The sequence below is a fragment of the Scardinius erythrophthalmus genome (assembly GCF_964197995.2).
Source record: "Scardinius erythrophthalmus genome assembly, chromosome: 11".
In the NCBI taxonomy this organism is placed as follows: domain Eukaryota; kingdom Metazoa; phylum Chordata; class Actinopteri; order Cypriniformes; family Leuciscidae; genus Scardinius; species Scardinius erythrophthalmus.
Window position 1 is genome coordinate 34764709 of NC_138231.1, and position 12041 is coordinate 34776749.

A 12041-nucleotide genomic window follows, 5' to 3' on the forward strand; every position below is an offset into this window, starting at 1 on the left:
AACTTTTGAACAGTAGTGAACATTGTGAAAATGGCTTTTTATGGGAGGTTTTTTGTTTTCTTTTTCAAAATGATTTAAGTGTAGCTATATGTATACTGTAGGTCTTTTCTGTTGACTTCAGATCCATATATATATATGAAATGTATGACTATAAAATATTTAGTGCTTACTCATCAAGATCCCTGTGTTGTGTGATTCGCTGCCGGTGATATGATGTGAAGAATGTTTGTGGTGTCTGCCCAACAGAAGTATCCAGTAAAAGAACTGACCACTGATGGGATAGAGGTCATCTGGGATAGCAAGAAGGGTTTTATCCTGCCTAGTCATGAGGTCAGCTATGCTGGCGTGGTCTACTGCCAAACCATTATTCGAAACGAGACCTATCAGTCCTCACCTTACATTATGGCTGTTGTAGGTAAGCAAAAAAAAAAAGTTCATTTGGGCAGGTGAATGTTGCTTGAAGTACAGCATGAGGCTTGTACATCTAACCTATCATTTATTTCAGTTTTGCTAGCATGTCAGAAATTGATCAAACTTTTGTTTTTGTGGAGGCGAGATTGCATGTTTCAGAATCATTTGTTGAGACTGTTGAACAGTCTGGTGTGAGATCAGCTGCCCTGGTCTCAAGAGAACAATGCTCCACCCGGCACGTCCCTTACACCCCTTCCCTCTTCCGCAGGATACAAGATCCATGACCTCACCCTGAGTCCAGCTCATGAGAGGCTGACGGTAGGGGAGAGGCTAATGTTGAACTGCACTGCTCACACTGAGCTCAATGTGGGAATCGACTTTCAGTGGACCTTCCCACATGAGAAGGTCAGTGACTTAGAGAAATGTTCAATACAAGTTAACCTCAGTCGGCACCATTTGTGGCATAATCATGATAAAAAAAAAAAAGAGCTAGACCAGCCCCTGTTTTTTTACTTGTCCCCTTCCTGTTCTCTACTTAAGTTTCACAATGTCCGGCGATGGAAAAACAGCCAGAAACAGTCTAAACAAAAATTTCTGCTATGTCTGTATTGACTTGTATTGACCAAAAACATCTTTTAAAATGTATCATCAGCCAATCTTCTGTGTGACTGTCAATAGCCGCATTTCCATTACCGTTCAAATTGCGCAAATTGAAATTGCGAATTGAAAATACGCCCAATGGTAACACATCAATTTAGCAAAAACTCGCATTTATCGCAAAAACGTTTTTACGCTCGCATGAGGTGGTTTTTCAGGCAATTCGAAAAAGAAATATTTCTCAAAAATGCAATGGAAACAGTTTTTGGGCATTTGCATGTCACCTGACGTAGATGACGCGGTGTGTTTGGACAGAATACGAGACAGAGTTCTTTATTAAATTCATAAAAGACAAAAGAATTACAGGAATAATGGATTCTAAACCTCAAATAAATGCCACCATCAAGACCTCGAAGCAGATATGAGGGAGAAACACTCAGAAACACCTCATATGTGCCGCTCACAAGTATAATAAGGGTCGTTCCTTACCATTAATGCTTTGAAAATACACATACATCTCCTTTGATTAATAATAATGGATAGTGCAGTGGCTGGGAAACCTACCAACGTCCGTTGCCATGGTTTTTGGAATGATTTTACTTATCATTAATATCATTATCATTACTTATCAATGATTTTACTTAGCGAGAGGAAAAAATAAAGTTTTAGTCACATAACATCGGTTAATGGAAACGCCGTCATTTCAAAATAGTTTTTTGTCGACATTTAGAAAAAATCGCAAAAGTTTTGCGCAAATCTGTAATGGAAACGCGCCTAATATCTGGCTACTTAGTAGGGGTTACACAGACTAGTCGACTTTAAGTCGACTCTAGTTGCTGATCGTGGCCTATAGAGGGCCGGCGCATCAGAATAAGAAATATTTGAAGTCCACTTTAATGCTCCGTTTCCAACAGTTAAAATGACAAATAAATGCATACTCCGAGAGCGCTCCACAAGACATGTTTGATTATACACCTGGATGCTCAAAATTGATCAGGTGAATTTAATCACCATTTTAAACTAATGCGCTGAAGCTTTGTAACACCCAGCGTGTGCACACGGAAACATTCAGTAGCGGAGAAATGTATTGTCAACACTGTGATTTATCAGTAAAATAGCATATATTTCTTAGTAACTAAAACCCACAGCTTCACTATTAGTAGAAACGCTGCCAGGTAGATTTAATTCAAACACAATAGTTCTCTCACTAATGCTGTGATAAAAGACTAGACGACGTTAACTCGATTTTTATCACATAAATGTTAGTCTCGCGTAGCCAGACCTCCAGACTGACGGCTGAAGGTCTGGAATTCATAGCAGCTTTCTTTGGCCAAGGCCCGCCCATAAGGCCGTTTGACAGTTCGTTTCGTTCAGCGTCACGTTTCGGGGCGTGGAAATGTCCCCACAACAACAGACCGGCGTGCAACAAGTCAGTCAGCATAGAAAATCAAAGAAGGAGAAGAAAACAAGCAGTAAGTCATTGATCTGTTCGTGCACGTATACTACGTTTAGCTGATCTTGATAAATGCTCATTGTCACTCATGTAAACACAACAGTTTTTCTTCCGCAATCACACGTCTGCGCTTTGTTTCCCGGCTGACCGAAAATAAACGCGACACTCGCGCCCCCCGGAAATCCGATAAAATTCAACCAATCAGATGACGACTTCGACATTCCTGAAGTGTTTCCAGTTAAGTGTACCATATGCATCAGACGTTTAGCCAACGTTCCGTGGGCGTGACGTCTGAGGCTGAGACTACATAAATGTTGACTTTTGTTTGACTCAACCCCTACTACTTAGTTATGCTGACATGTATGTTTTACTGAAGACACTTGAAGCATAAACTCAATTCAGTTCAAATCCATCCAGCCCAGACCAGTTCAGCTGATTTTGTTGAAATGCAGTTTCATAAATAACATCATGCATTTCTCTGGTGGATTTAAGTCATCTCTCTCACCTCCTGCAGAGAAGTGTCAACAGCTCAATGCCAAAGTCACGCTATGAGACCAGGTCCTACAAGAAGAAGCTGTGGAACTCCTTAGAACTGTCCAATACGCTCATTGTAGAGAATGTGACCATAAATGACACAGGAGAGTATATATGTACAGCCTCTAGTGGTCAGAAGCCAAAGATTGCCCGAGCATCCCTCATCGTCTATGGTATGTACTTTTAGGAATAACCACTTAGCAACAAAAAAAAGCATTATATAATTTCAAACATCAGTGTTGCTGGCACACCAAGGCCAGTTATAAGTTGCTGGCATATGGTTGCATAAAGACCATATGTTTTACAATACGAATAATACAAAATACAATGTTTTAATAGCATTTGCTCTAACATATCGATTGATATTTCAGAGAAACCATTTATAGCGCTCAGTGATCAGTTGTTGCAGACTGTGGACGCACATGCTGGCCAGGAAGAGGCAAAAATCTTGGTTAAATATTATGCTTATCCAGAGCCTTCTGTCAAGTGGTAAGTGGAGTGTTACTTGTGTGTATGTACGTGTGTGTGTGTGTGTGTGTGTGTGTACTCTATATATATACATAGTGCCTATAAAGAATAGATTAGAACTGTCTGTGCTAGTCAGACTGAACTTGCATTAAGCTTTCTTTCGCTCTTGACCATCCAGGTATAAGAATGATCAGCTGATAGTGTGGAAGGATGAGTACAGGATGAAGCCTAACAGAGGATCTCTCACTATATATGGTGTTACAGAGAAGGATGCTGGGAATTATACTGTTGTCTTAACAAATAAGATTACCAAGGAGGAGCAGAAAAGAACATTTCAACTATTGGTTCATGGTAATGAACATCTCTTCTCTTCTCTTCTCTTCTCTTCTCTTCTCTTCTCTTCTCTTCTCTTCTCTTCTCTTCTCTTCTCTTCTCTTCTCTTCTCTTCTCTTCTCTTCTCTTCTCTTCTCTTCTCTTCTCTTCTCTTCTCTTCTCTTCTCTTCTCTTCTCTTCTCTTCTCTTCTCTTCTCTTCTCTTCTCTTCTCTTCTCTTCTCTTCTCTTCTCTTCTCGACTTGACTAACTTGTGGGTTTATATGTTCAGTTCACCCTAAGATCTTCGAGAAGGAAGTGCCGCTGGATCGTGATGTCCATATGTACGGCAGTAGTCCTACACTCAGATGCACTGTTAGCGGAGGATCCAGCCCTGTCACAATAAAATGGCAGTGGATGCCCAGAGAGGACTGCCCAAACAGATTTCAGTAAGTCATATGCCACATGATTTGATGCTGTCTTCTTGTTTTGATTCAAATGTAACCTTTATAATACAGCTAAGAATTTAGACTGTCAAAAAAAGTTTTGTCAGATAATGTTAGATAAATCTGCTTCATGTGGTAACATCTAAATTAACTGGTCAAAATATTACTGAATATAACTCAATTAACATGACTAAATTAGGTTAGACAAATGAAAGTTATGGTAACACTTTATAATAATGGTCCGTCATTAATAAGTAACTATGCAGGAAGTAATGAAGGACTAATGAGTAGTTCTACATTAACACCTCAGCTACTACTATTAACTAATATGGAAACAATATTAACTAATTAGTAAGTAATATCGAATTTAGGACTAAGATAGTTCCTTATTAGGTAATCAATAATTACTGAATGAGATTGGCATCATTAAGAACTAATAAGTAATTATGACAACTTATAAAGAATTACTAATTAATTACTAATCACAACATTATCGTGTCTGAGACGTTAGCAATTTTTTTTTTTTTTACCTTCAACGTGGTCAAAATTCATCACTACTTACTCAAGTGTTACCTAGTCCCTCTTCAAGGACTTCTTGTGATCTGGACCATTATTTTAAAGTGAAACATGTTTTTCACTTTAAAATAATGGTCCAGATCACTAGTAGTTCCTGTATAGTGACTAGGTAACACTTGATAAATGGTGATGTATTTTATGAATATTTTCATAGTAAAAATGATGACTGAACGTCTCAGACACACGATAATGTTTTTTATAATTTGTCAGTTAGTTAATAGTTATTAATGAAGCTAATCTCATTAAGTTATTATTGATTACCTAATAAGGAATAATCTCCTAAATTTTATATTACTTACTGATTAGTTAAGCTTTTTTCTTTATTAGTTAATAGTAGTAGTTGAAGTGTTAATGTAGAACTACTCATTAGTCCTTCATTCATTCCTGCATAGTTACTTATTATTGACGGACCATTATTATAAAGTGTTACCAAAGTTATTTTAAGGTTATAAAGTATGTAAAAAATTATCCCTAAGATATCAGTTACACATCACATCACATTTTACAGTGGATGTAATTTTTAAAAATAAGTTTTACCAACATATTATTTTTTGCTTCAATGCAAAGTGCTCATTTCATCTTTAATCACATTGTATTATATTATAATATCTAATATAATCTAATATTATCTTGAATGCCAAATTGTTTGTGATATTCCTCATTTGTACTTTCCTTGATGAAATGCAATCCAAATGCTGAAACACGTAGATCTCAACAAAAACTGAATTTCCATGGCCCCAAAAAACATTTACCTGTAGCAAAACCTGTCATTCAGAAAAAAAGCTAGAAAGAAAGCTAGAAATTAAAAGTTTCTTCCTGCACTCTAAAAAATGCTGGGTTGTTTTAACCCAATTTTGGGTCAAATATGGACTAACCCAACATTGGGTTAAAAATGCAATTTAAAAATGGACAAACCCAGGCGTTGTGTTAAATTTTTAAATTGCATTTTTAACCCAATGTTTGGGTTAGTCCATATTTGACCCAAAATTGGATTAAAACAACCCAGCATTTTTTAGAGTGTGTATTTGTATGGGAAAGTCATTTACCTTGTTTAGGTTGATGACAATATCGTTAGTCATTGTTTTTGCTGACAAAATATGCACTGAATAAAAATGTTTGCAGGTGCTGATTTGCTCAGTGCTTTGACATATTTGTGTGGTTGGATTATCTATTAATTCCAATAGAAGACATATATGAACAGTGCTAGCATATTTGTCCCTGGTGTTCAGTGCAATCCATTCATCATGATGTGTTCTAATTGGGCATTCATCCGGAAACAACTGTTGTGATTGGGCCAAAAAGAGAGGACTTAGAAATCAGCTACTGTGAGTTTTGGTTGACTTGTGACTTTGATTGGCAGCCTGAATACACAGAACATCACTTCCAAGGATGTTGTGATCATGCAATGAGTGTTCAGGGCCAGGCATTACACGAGCCTTATCTTCAGATTGCAGCCTCACCTACTTCCGTAGTCCTCATCACAGCTTCCTGTTGTTCTAAAAGCAGACACATTCAAAACCTGTGTCCTTGATCAGACATGAAAATAGCACAATGTCTGTCACTGTATCCTACAAACAAGAGTTAAACCATCTTTCATTGCAGCTTTTATGTGACCTATTTTTGTGTTTCTTTTTGGCAACACTTTCTTTTAAGGTGACATTGTTACATGTTACTACAACCCTAACTGTAATGCTGTAGTAAGTACATGTAGTTAATTAATATTTCTCAGTACTTATTTACTGTAAGTACTTATTTACCAGATCCCCCCCCCCATCTCTTTTTTTCCTTTTTCCTCTCATCTTCCATGGCTAACCTACATGAGGTGCTGATGTCAAACCCAAGTCTAAAGCCGAAGTCTGTTTATTGACATGGCATATAATATTCCTATTGCTCATCATAAATATGTGTGGCAGAAGTGGAATTACTGTACAGTAGATCTGAGAACAGTTATGGGATGGTCTAAATTTAGACCGTTAATAATAGATGCATTGTTGTTTAGGATCCAGTTGAATGTTTTCCCGTTTTTCCTGTTCCTGCTGGAGATGTGTAGATAAATAGATGTTTATTTTTTGTTTTCTCTTTTGAGATATGGATCCTCAATTGTAAAATGTTAATATAAAATGCTCGTTTTTCCATAATTATAAGTTTTTGTATTGTAACATTTATTTATTTTATTACACTTTTTTTTGTGGAAGTGGTCATACATTTTTTTTTTCAGAATCCTTTAATGAATAAAAAGTCTTTATTGTCACTTTTGATAAATGTAATGCATCCTTGCTGAATAATTTTTTTTTAAATCTTAGTGACCCCAAAACTTTTGAATGGTAGTATTTACATTTATGCATTTAAGAGATCATTTTATCCAAAGTGACTTACATTAGAAGACCATTAAGCAATTCTTCACAGAGCCAACAATATTGATACTACACTATTCAATAATGTGCAATATTTTAAATGTGTTTTGCAGACCTGGAAAACATGAACATTTACAAAGTATTTCAAAATATAATAATAAATATAGCTGCGAGCAGCGATTACGGGCCCAAGCCGGTGGCACCGCAACCCCGGTGCCTTTAGGGTGGCGGTGCCGCCGGCTTTGGCCCTTTATCGCTGCTTGCAGCTATATATATATATATATATATATATATATATATATATATATATATATATATATATACATACATATATATATTTATTTATTTATTCATTCATTCATTCATTTTTTTTTATTATTATTATTATTATTTTTTTATTCAGATTTTATGATACACTCAAAATATTCCACAACAAATCCTTTAAATTTAATGTAAAAGTAAAAATGAAAGTAAGCAGTGTTGGGCTCACGTAACCCTCTCATCAGAATCAAAATGTTTCAACATTTGCGATGTATTTGGATGCTAAACTATTCTTTATTATAGGCTTTGTTCTTCACTCGTGTTCCAATATTGATGGAAAAAATCATCCTCTTCACATGCGCAAAAATTTGCTTGGAAACATCACAGTGGAGCGAGGGGTGCTTACTGTGAATGTACGAATTGTACTACTGACTATTTAGAGCAGTGTAATTTTTATATGTTAGGTTGACTATTTTATTATTATATTTTATTAAGGCTATAATGAACAGGCTGCGATGTCAAGATTGTAATGCTGGAGTGTGTGTGTGTGTGTTTGTGTGTTCATGTTTTTCTATCCCGGTGGGGACTTTAACCTGAATGCACACAGACTCATGGGGACTCGTGTCACAGTGGGGACCTAAATAGAGGTCCCCATGGGTAAACAAGATTATAAATCATACAGAATGAGTTTTTTTGGAAATGTAAAAATGCAGAAAGTTTTATGGGATAGGTAGGTTTAGGGGTAGGGTTAGTGTGAGGAGATAGAATATACAGTTTGTACAGTATAAAAACCATTAAGTCCATGGAGAGTACCCACAAAGATAGTAAACCGTGTGTGTGTGTGTGTGTGTGTGTGTGTGGCGTGGGCGCGATTGAACAGTAGACACATAAAAACATACTCCATCATTATACAGGACGACATTCAGACTGCAAAGTGTTAACTTATATTTGTGTACAGTTGCAATAAAACACAAAATTGTGCTTTTGTAAAATAATTTCAAGCAATCCACCCCCCGAAAGGCGCTAATTTTAAAATGAAACTAAAATGCTCATGGCTGCACGGGCATTCATAACGGTGCACGTCCACGGCGAGGAACGAGCAGAACAATTTTTATATGTTAGGTTGACTATTTTATTATTATATTTTATTAAGGCTATAATGAACAGGCTGCGATGTCAAGATTGTAATGCTGGAGTGTGTGTGTGTGTGTGTGTGTGTGTGTGTGTGTGTGTGTGTGTGTGTGTGTTCATGTTTTTCTATCCCGGTGGGGACTTTAACCTGAATGCACACAGACTCATGGGGACTCGTGTCACAGTGGGGACCTAAATAGAGGTCCCCATGGGTAAACAAGATTATAAATCATACAGAATGAGTTTTTTTGGAAATGTAAAAATGCAGAAAGTTTTATGGGATAGGTAGGTTTAGGGGTAGGGTTAGTGTGAGGAGATAGAATATACAGTTTGTACAGTATAAAAACCATTAAGTCCATGGAGAGTACCCACAAAGATAGTAAACCGTGTGTGTGTGTGTGTGGCGTGGGCGCGATTGAACAGTAGACGCATAAAAACATACTCCATCATTATACAGGACGACATTCAAACTGCAAAGTGTTAACTTATATTTGTGTACAGTTGCAATAAAACACAAAATTGTGCTTTTGTAAAATAATTTCAAGCAATCCACCCCCCGAAAGGCGCTAATTTTAAAATGAAACTAAAATGCTCATGGCTGCACGGGCATTCATAACGGTGCACGTCCACGGCGAGGAACGAGCAGAACAGAGTGAACGTTTTTCAGTTAATTCCTACTTCCATAGGAATTCATTTGAAACGCTCGCTCAACCAATATAAATGTCAGTGCGGACGAACATATTTTACTTTAGTTTTTAAGTTAGCGATTAAAAAGCCCCCAGCGGTGTCACACGTCAGTTAACCGGTGGTAAAATATTCTAACCATCACATACCTAGTATATTTATATATAGATATAATAGGCCTACCTGATTTTGAACACAAGAGGGCAGTATAGCACTATGTTTGACTTTATTTATGTATTGTTTAGACTAAACAACCATTCTGGCAGTTTTTAAACTTAAAATTCATTCTTAAATTGAAAAAAAAGAATAAAATGTTTAGTTGTGATGTTTGTATACTTTTATATAGAAATAAATGGTATATAATTACATTTTTAGAAAATTTGAGGCTTTTAGTTTTTCCTTTTTGGACATTACTTTAATCCCTCGCCATAGCAAAACCGTTTGAGATATTTATAATCCGTTCACAATTTAGCATATTTAATGTATTTTCATCATGTTGAAAAAGTTTGGTGGGAATAAAATAAATAGTTTAAGAGGAGTGGCTAAAAATTCATAGGCTGATTTTGCAAAAAAATCCACATTCAGACCAAAATATCTGACTTCCTTTTGCTCTGAGCTAATGAATGTAAATTAGAAAGTTGTCCGGCTTGATGAGAACAATATAAATTTTTTTTTTTTTTACTGTATTTAAAACTAACTTTTGTCAAAAGCATGTTGAAAGTGACACACTTCCTGCTGCCAGTTGGTGGCGCTATAACTTTGACTCACAATAGTCACATCCATCTGATCGGCCTCATACCACGAACACACTGCTGAAGTTTCATCAAGATCAGTTGATGTATGCAGAAGTTATAACACTTCGTGTCTCTCTTTTCTCGCCATAAATTCGTTTCCTCACCACGGCCAAACCGTTCAAGATATCAAAAATCCGTCCGCAATTTAGCATCCTCAATGTCTTTACTTCATGCTGACTGAGTTTGGAGGTGATTGAATGAATTCTCTAGGAGGAGTACATCACATTCCACAGCAAGCGTTTTCCAAACAACCCATAATAGCTGACTTCCTGTTGGGCTGGCGTGAAACTTGTCAGAAGGAAAGTTGTTCGGCCCGACGAAATCTATATGTGTACCGAGTTTCATATTACTTCATGCAAGCGTTTTTGATATATGGACCAAGTTTTCAGACCCTGTTCAAGAGGGCGCTGTTGAGCCCCCCTGCCACGCCCGTTTCTGAAACTTTTCACATGTCTACTGGCTAATACGTGTTATGTGTCTGTCGAGTTTCATCCAATTTCAAGCATGTTAAGAGTCTCAAACGCATCCGAAAAGAATATTAAAACTTGATGCGTTGCCACGGCAACAGTATCTAAGATATCAATAATCCTTTCACAGGTCTACATCTGCCCTGTGTTTACATTATACACATAAAGTTTGAAGCAAATCGGGTAAAATTAAGAGGGTGACTTCAAAGCATTTTGAAAGTGACACACTTCCTGCTGCCAGTTGGTGGCGCTATAACTTTGACTCACAATAGTCACATCCATGTGATCGGCCTGTTACAACGAACACACTGCTGAAGTTTCATCAAGATCAGTTAATGTATGCAGAAGTTATAACACACTTCCTGTGTCCCATTATTCGCCATAAATTCGTTTCCTCGCCACGGCCAAACCGTTCGAGATATCAAAAATCCGTTCGCAAGAATTCATCCTCAATGTCTTGACTTTATTCTCACCAAGTTTGGTGGCGATCGGATGAAATCCCTAGGAGGAGTATTTCACATTCCATTGTATGCGTTTTCCAAACAACGTATAATACCCGACTTCCTGTTGGGCTTTTGTAAAACTTAGAGCACGAAAGTTGTTCGGCCCGATGAGATCTATATGTGTACTGAGTTTCATATTATTACATGCAAGCGTGTTTGATTTATGGACCAAGTTTTCGGACCCCATTCCAGGGGGGGCTGTCGAGCCCCCCTGCCACGCCCCAGTACCAGCTTCAGCCCGGCCCTGATGGCCGCAGGTTCTGACGTGTGTGCAAAATTTCAAGAGTTTTTGAGCATGTTAAGGGCCCCAAAAGTGGCAAAAAGGCAAAAAAAAAAATAATGAAGAAAAAAAAAAAAATAATAATCCTTACGGAAACAATAGGGCCTTCGCCCTTTCAGGGCTTGGGCCCTAATAATTGTATATTATTATTGTTGTGACAAAAAAAATCTAAATAATAAATAACTTTTAATGTTTTATCTTTTACTCTCAGACCAAAGTCAGACCAGAGTGTGGTGAACTGTGACAAGTGGAGGGAGATATCAAACAACACAGGGAAGAATCCCATCATCAGCCCCACATCTGTCATTGAACGCTCTCTGAAGGTAAACCAGTACTGTGCTGTGTTTAGCTCAGCCTTCGAACGTGCAAAGAAAGTCAATTATATACAGTTGGTTCGTAATGTCTGAGACTGGGATTCAAAATCTAATTTAAACCTGGTAATAAACCTGAAAAAAAGATGTAAAGGAAACATTTAAAGGAAATATTTAAGATCCATGCACTATTTCTAGGTCACTAATCAAATAAGCAAATGTATTCTGCTTTGTACAGAGAGTCAGATGTATTTGCTTCTGTTGAAGCTCAATATGCTCTTTGGAAATACTTAAATCATGCTGCAAAACATGATCGTCAGGTTTTATTCAAACTTGTTGAGTTTACGCAGCTCGAGTACAGCTGTCATCAAAGCATAAAGACAAACCAAATACGAAGACATTTCAAAATGATGTATGAAATTATTGTTTTTAATCAATTTTCAGATTTTTAATGAAAATGC

The 12041-nt window shown here is 37.0% G+C and overlaps 1 protein-coding gene across 2 annotated transcripts in view; it reads left to right on the forward strand.

Moving 5' to 3' along the window:
• The window catches only part of kdr (kinase insert domain receptor (a type III receptor tyrosine kinase)), a 35499-nt gene that overhangs the window by 4793 nt on the left and 18665 nt on the right, over positions 1-12041 (forward strand). For both annotated transcript variants that reach the window (XM_081379602.1, XM_081379603.1), the window contains exons 5-11: positions 247-415; positions 680-816; positions 2976-3168; positions 3367-3484; positions 3642-3814; positions 4066-4222; positions 11481-11592. In XM_081379602.1, coding sequence (XP_081235728.1) covers positions 247-415; positions 680-816; positions 2976-3168; positions 3367-3484; positions 3642-3814; positions 4066-4222; positions 11481-11592 — 1059 coding nt within the window. The remainder of the gene's footprint in view (positions 1-246; positions 416-679; positions 817-2975; positions 3169-3366; positions 3485-3641; positions 3815-4065; positions 4223-11480; positions 11593-12041) is intronic.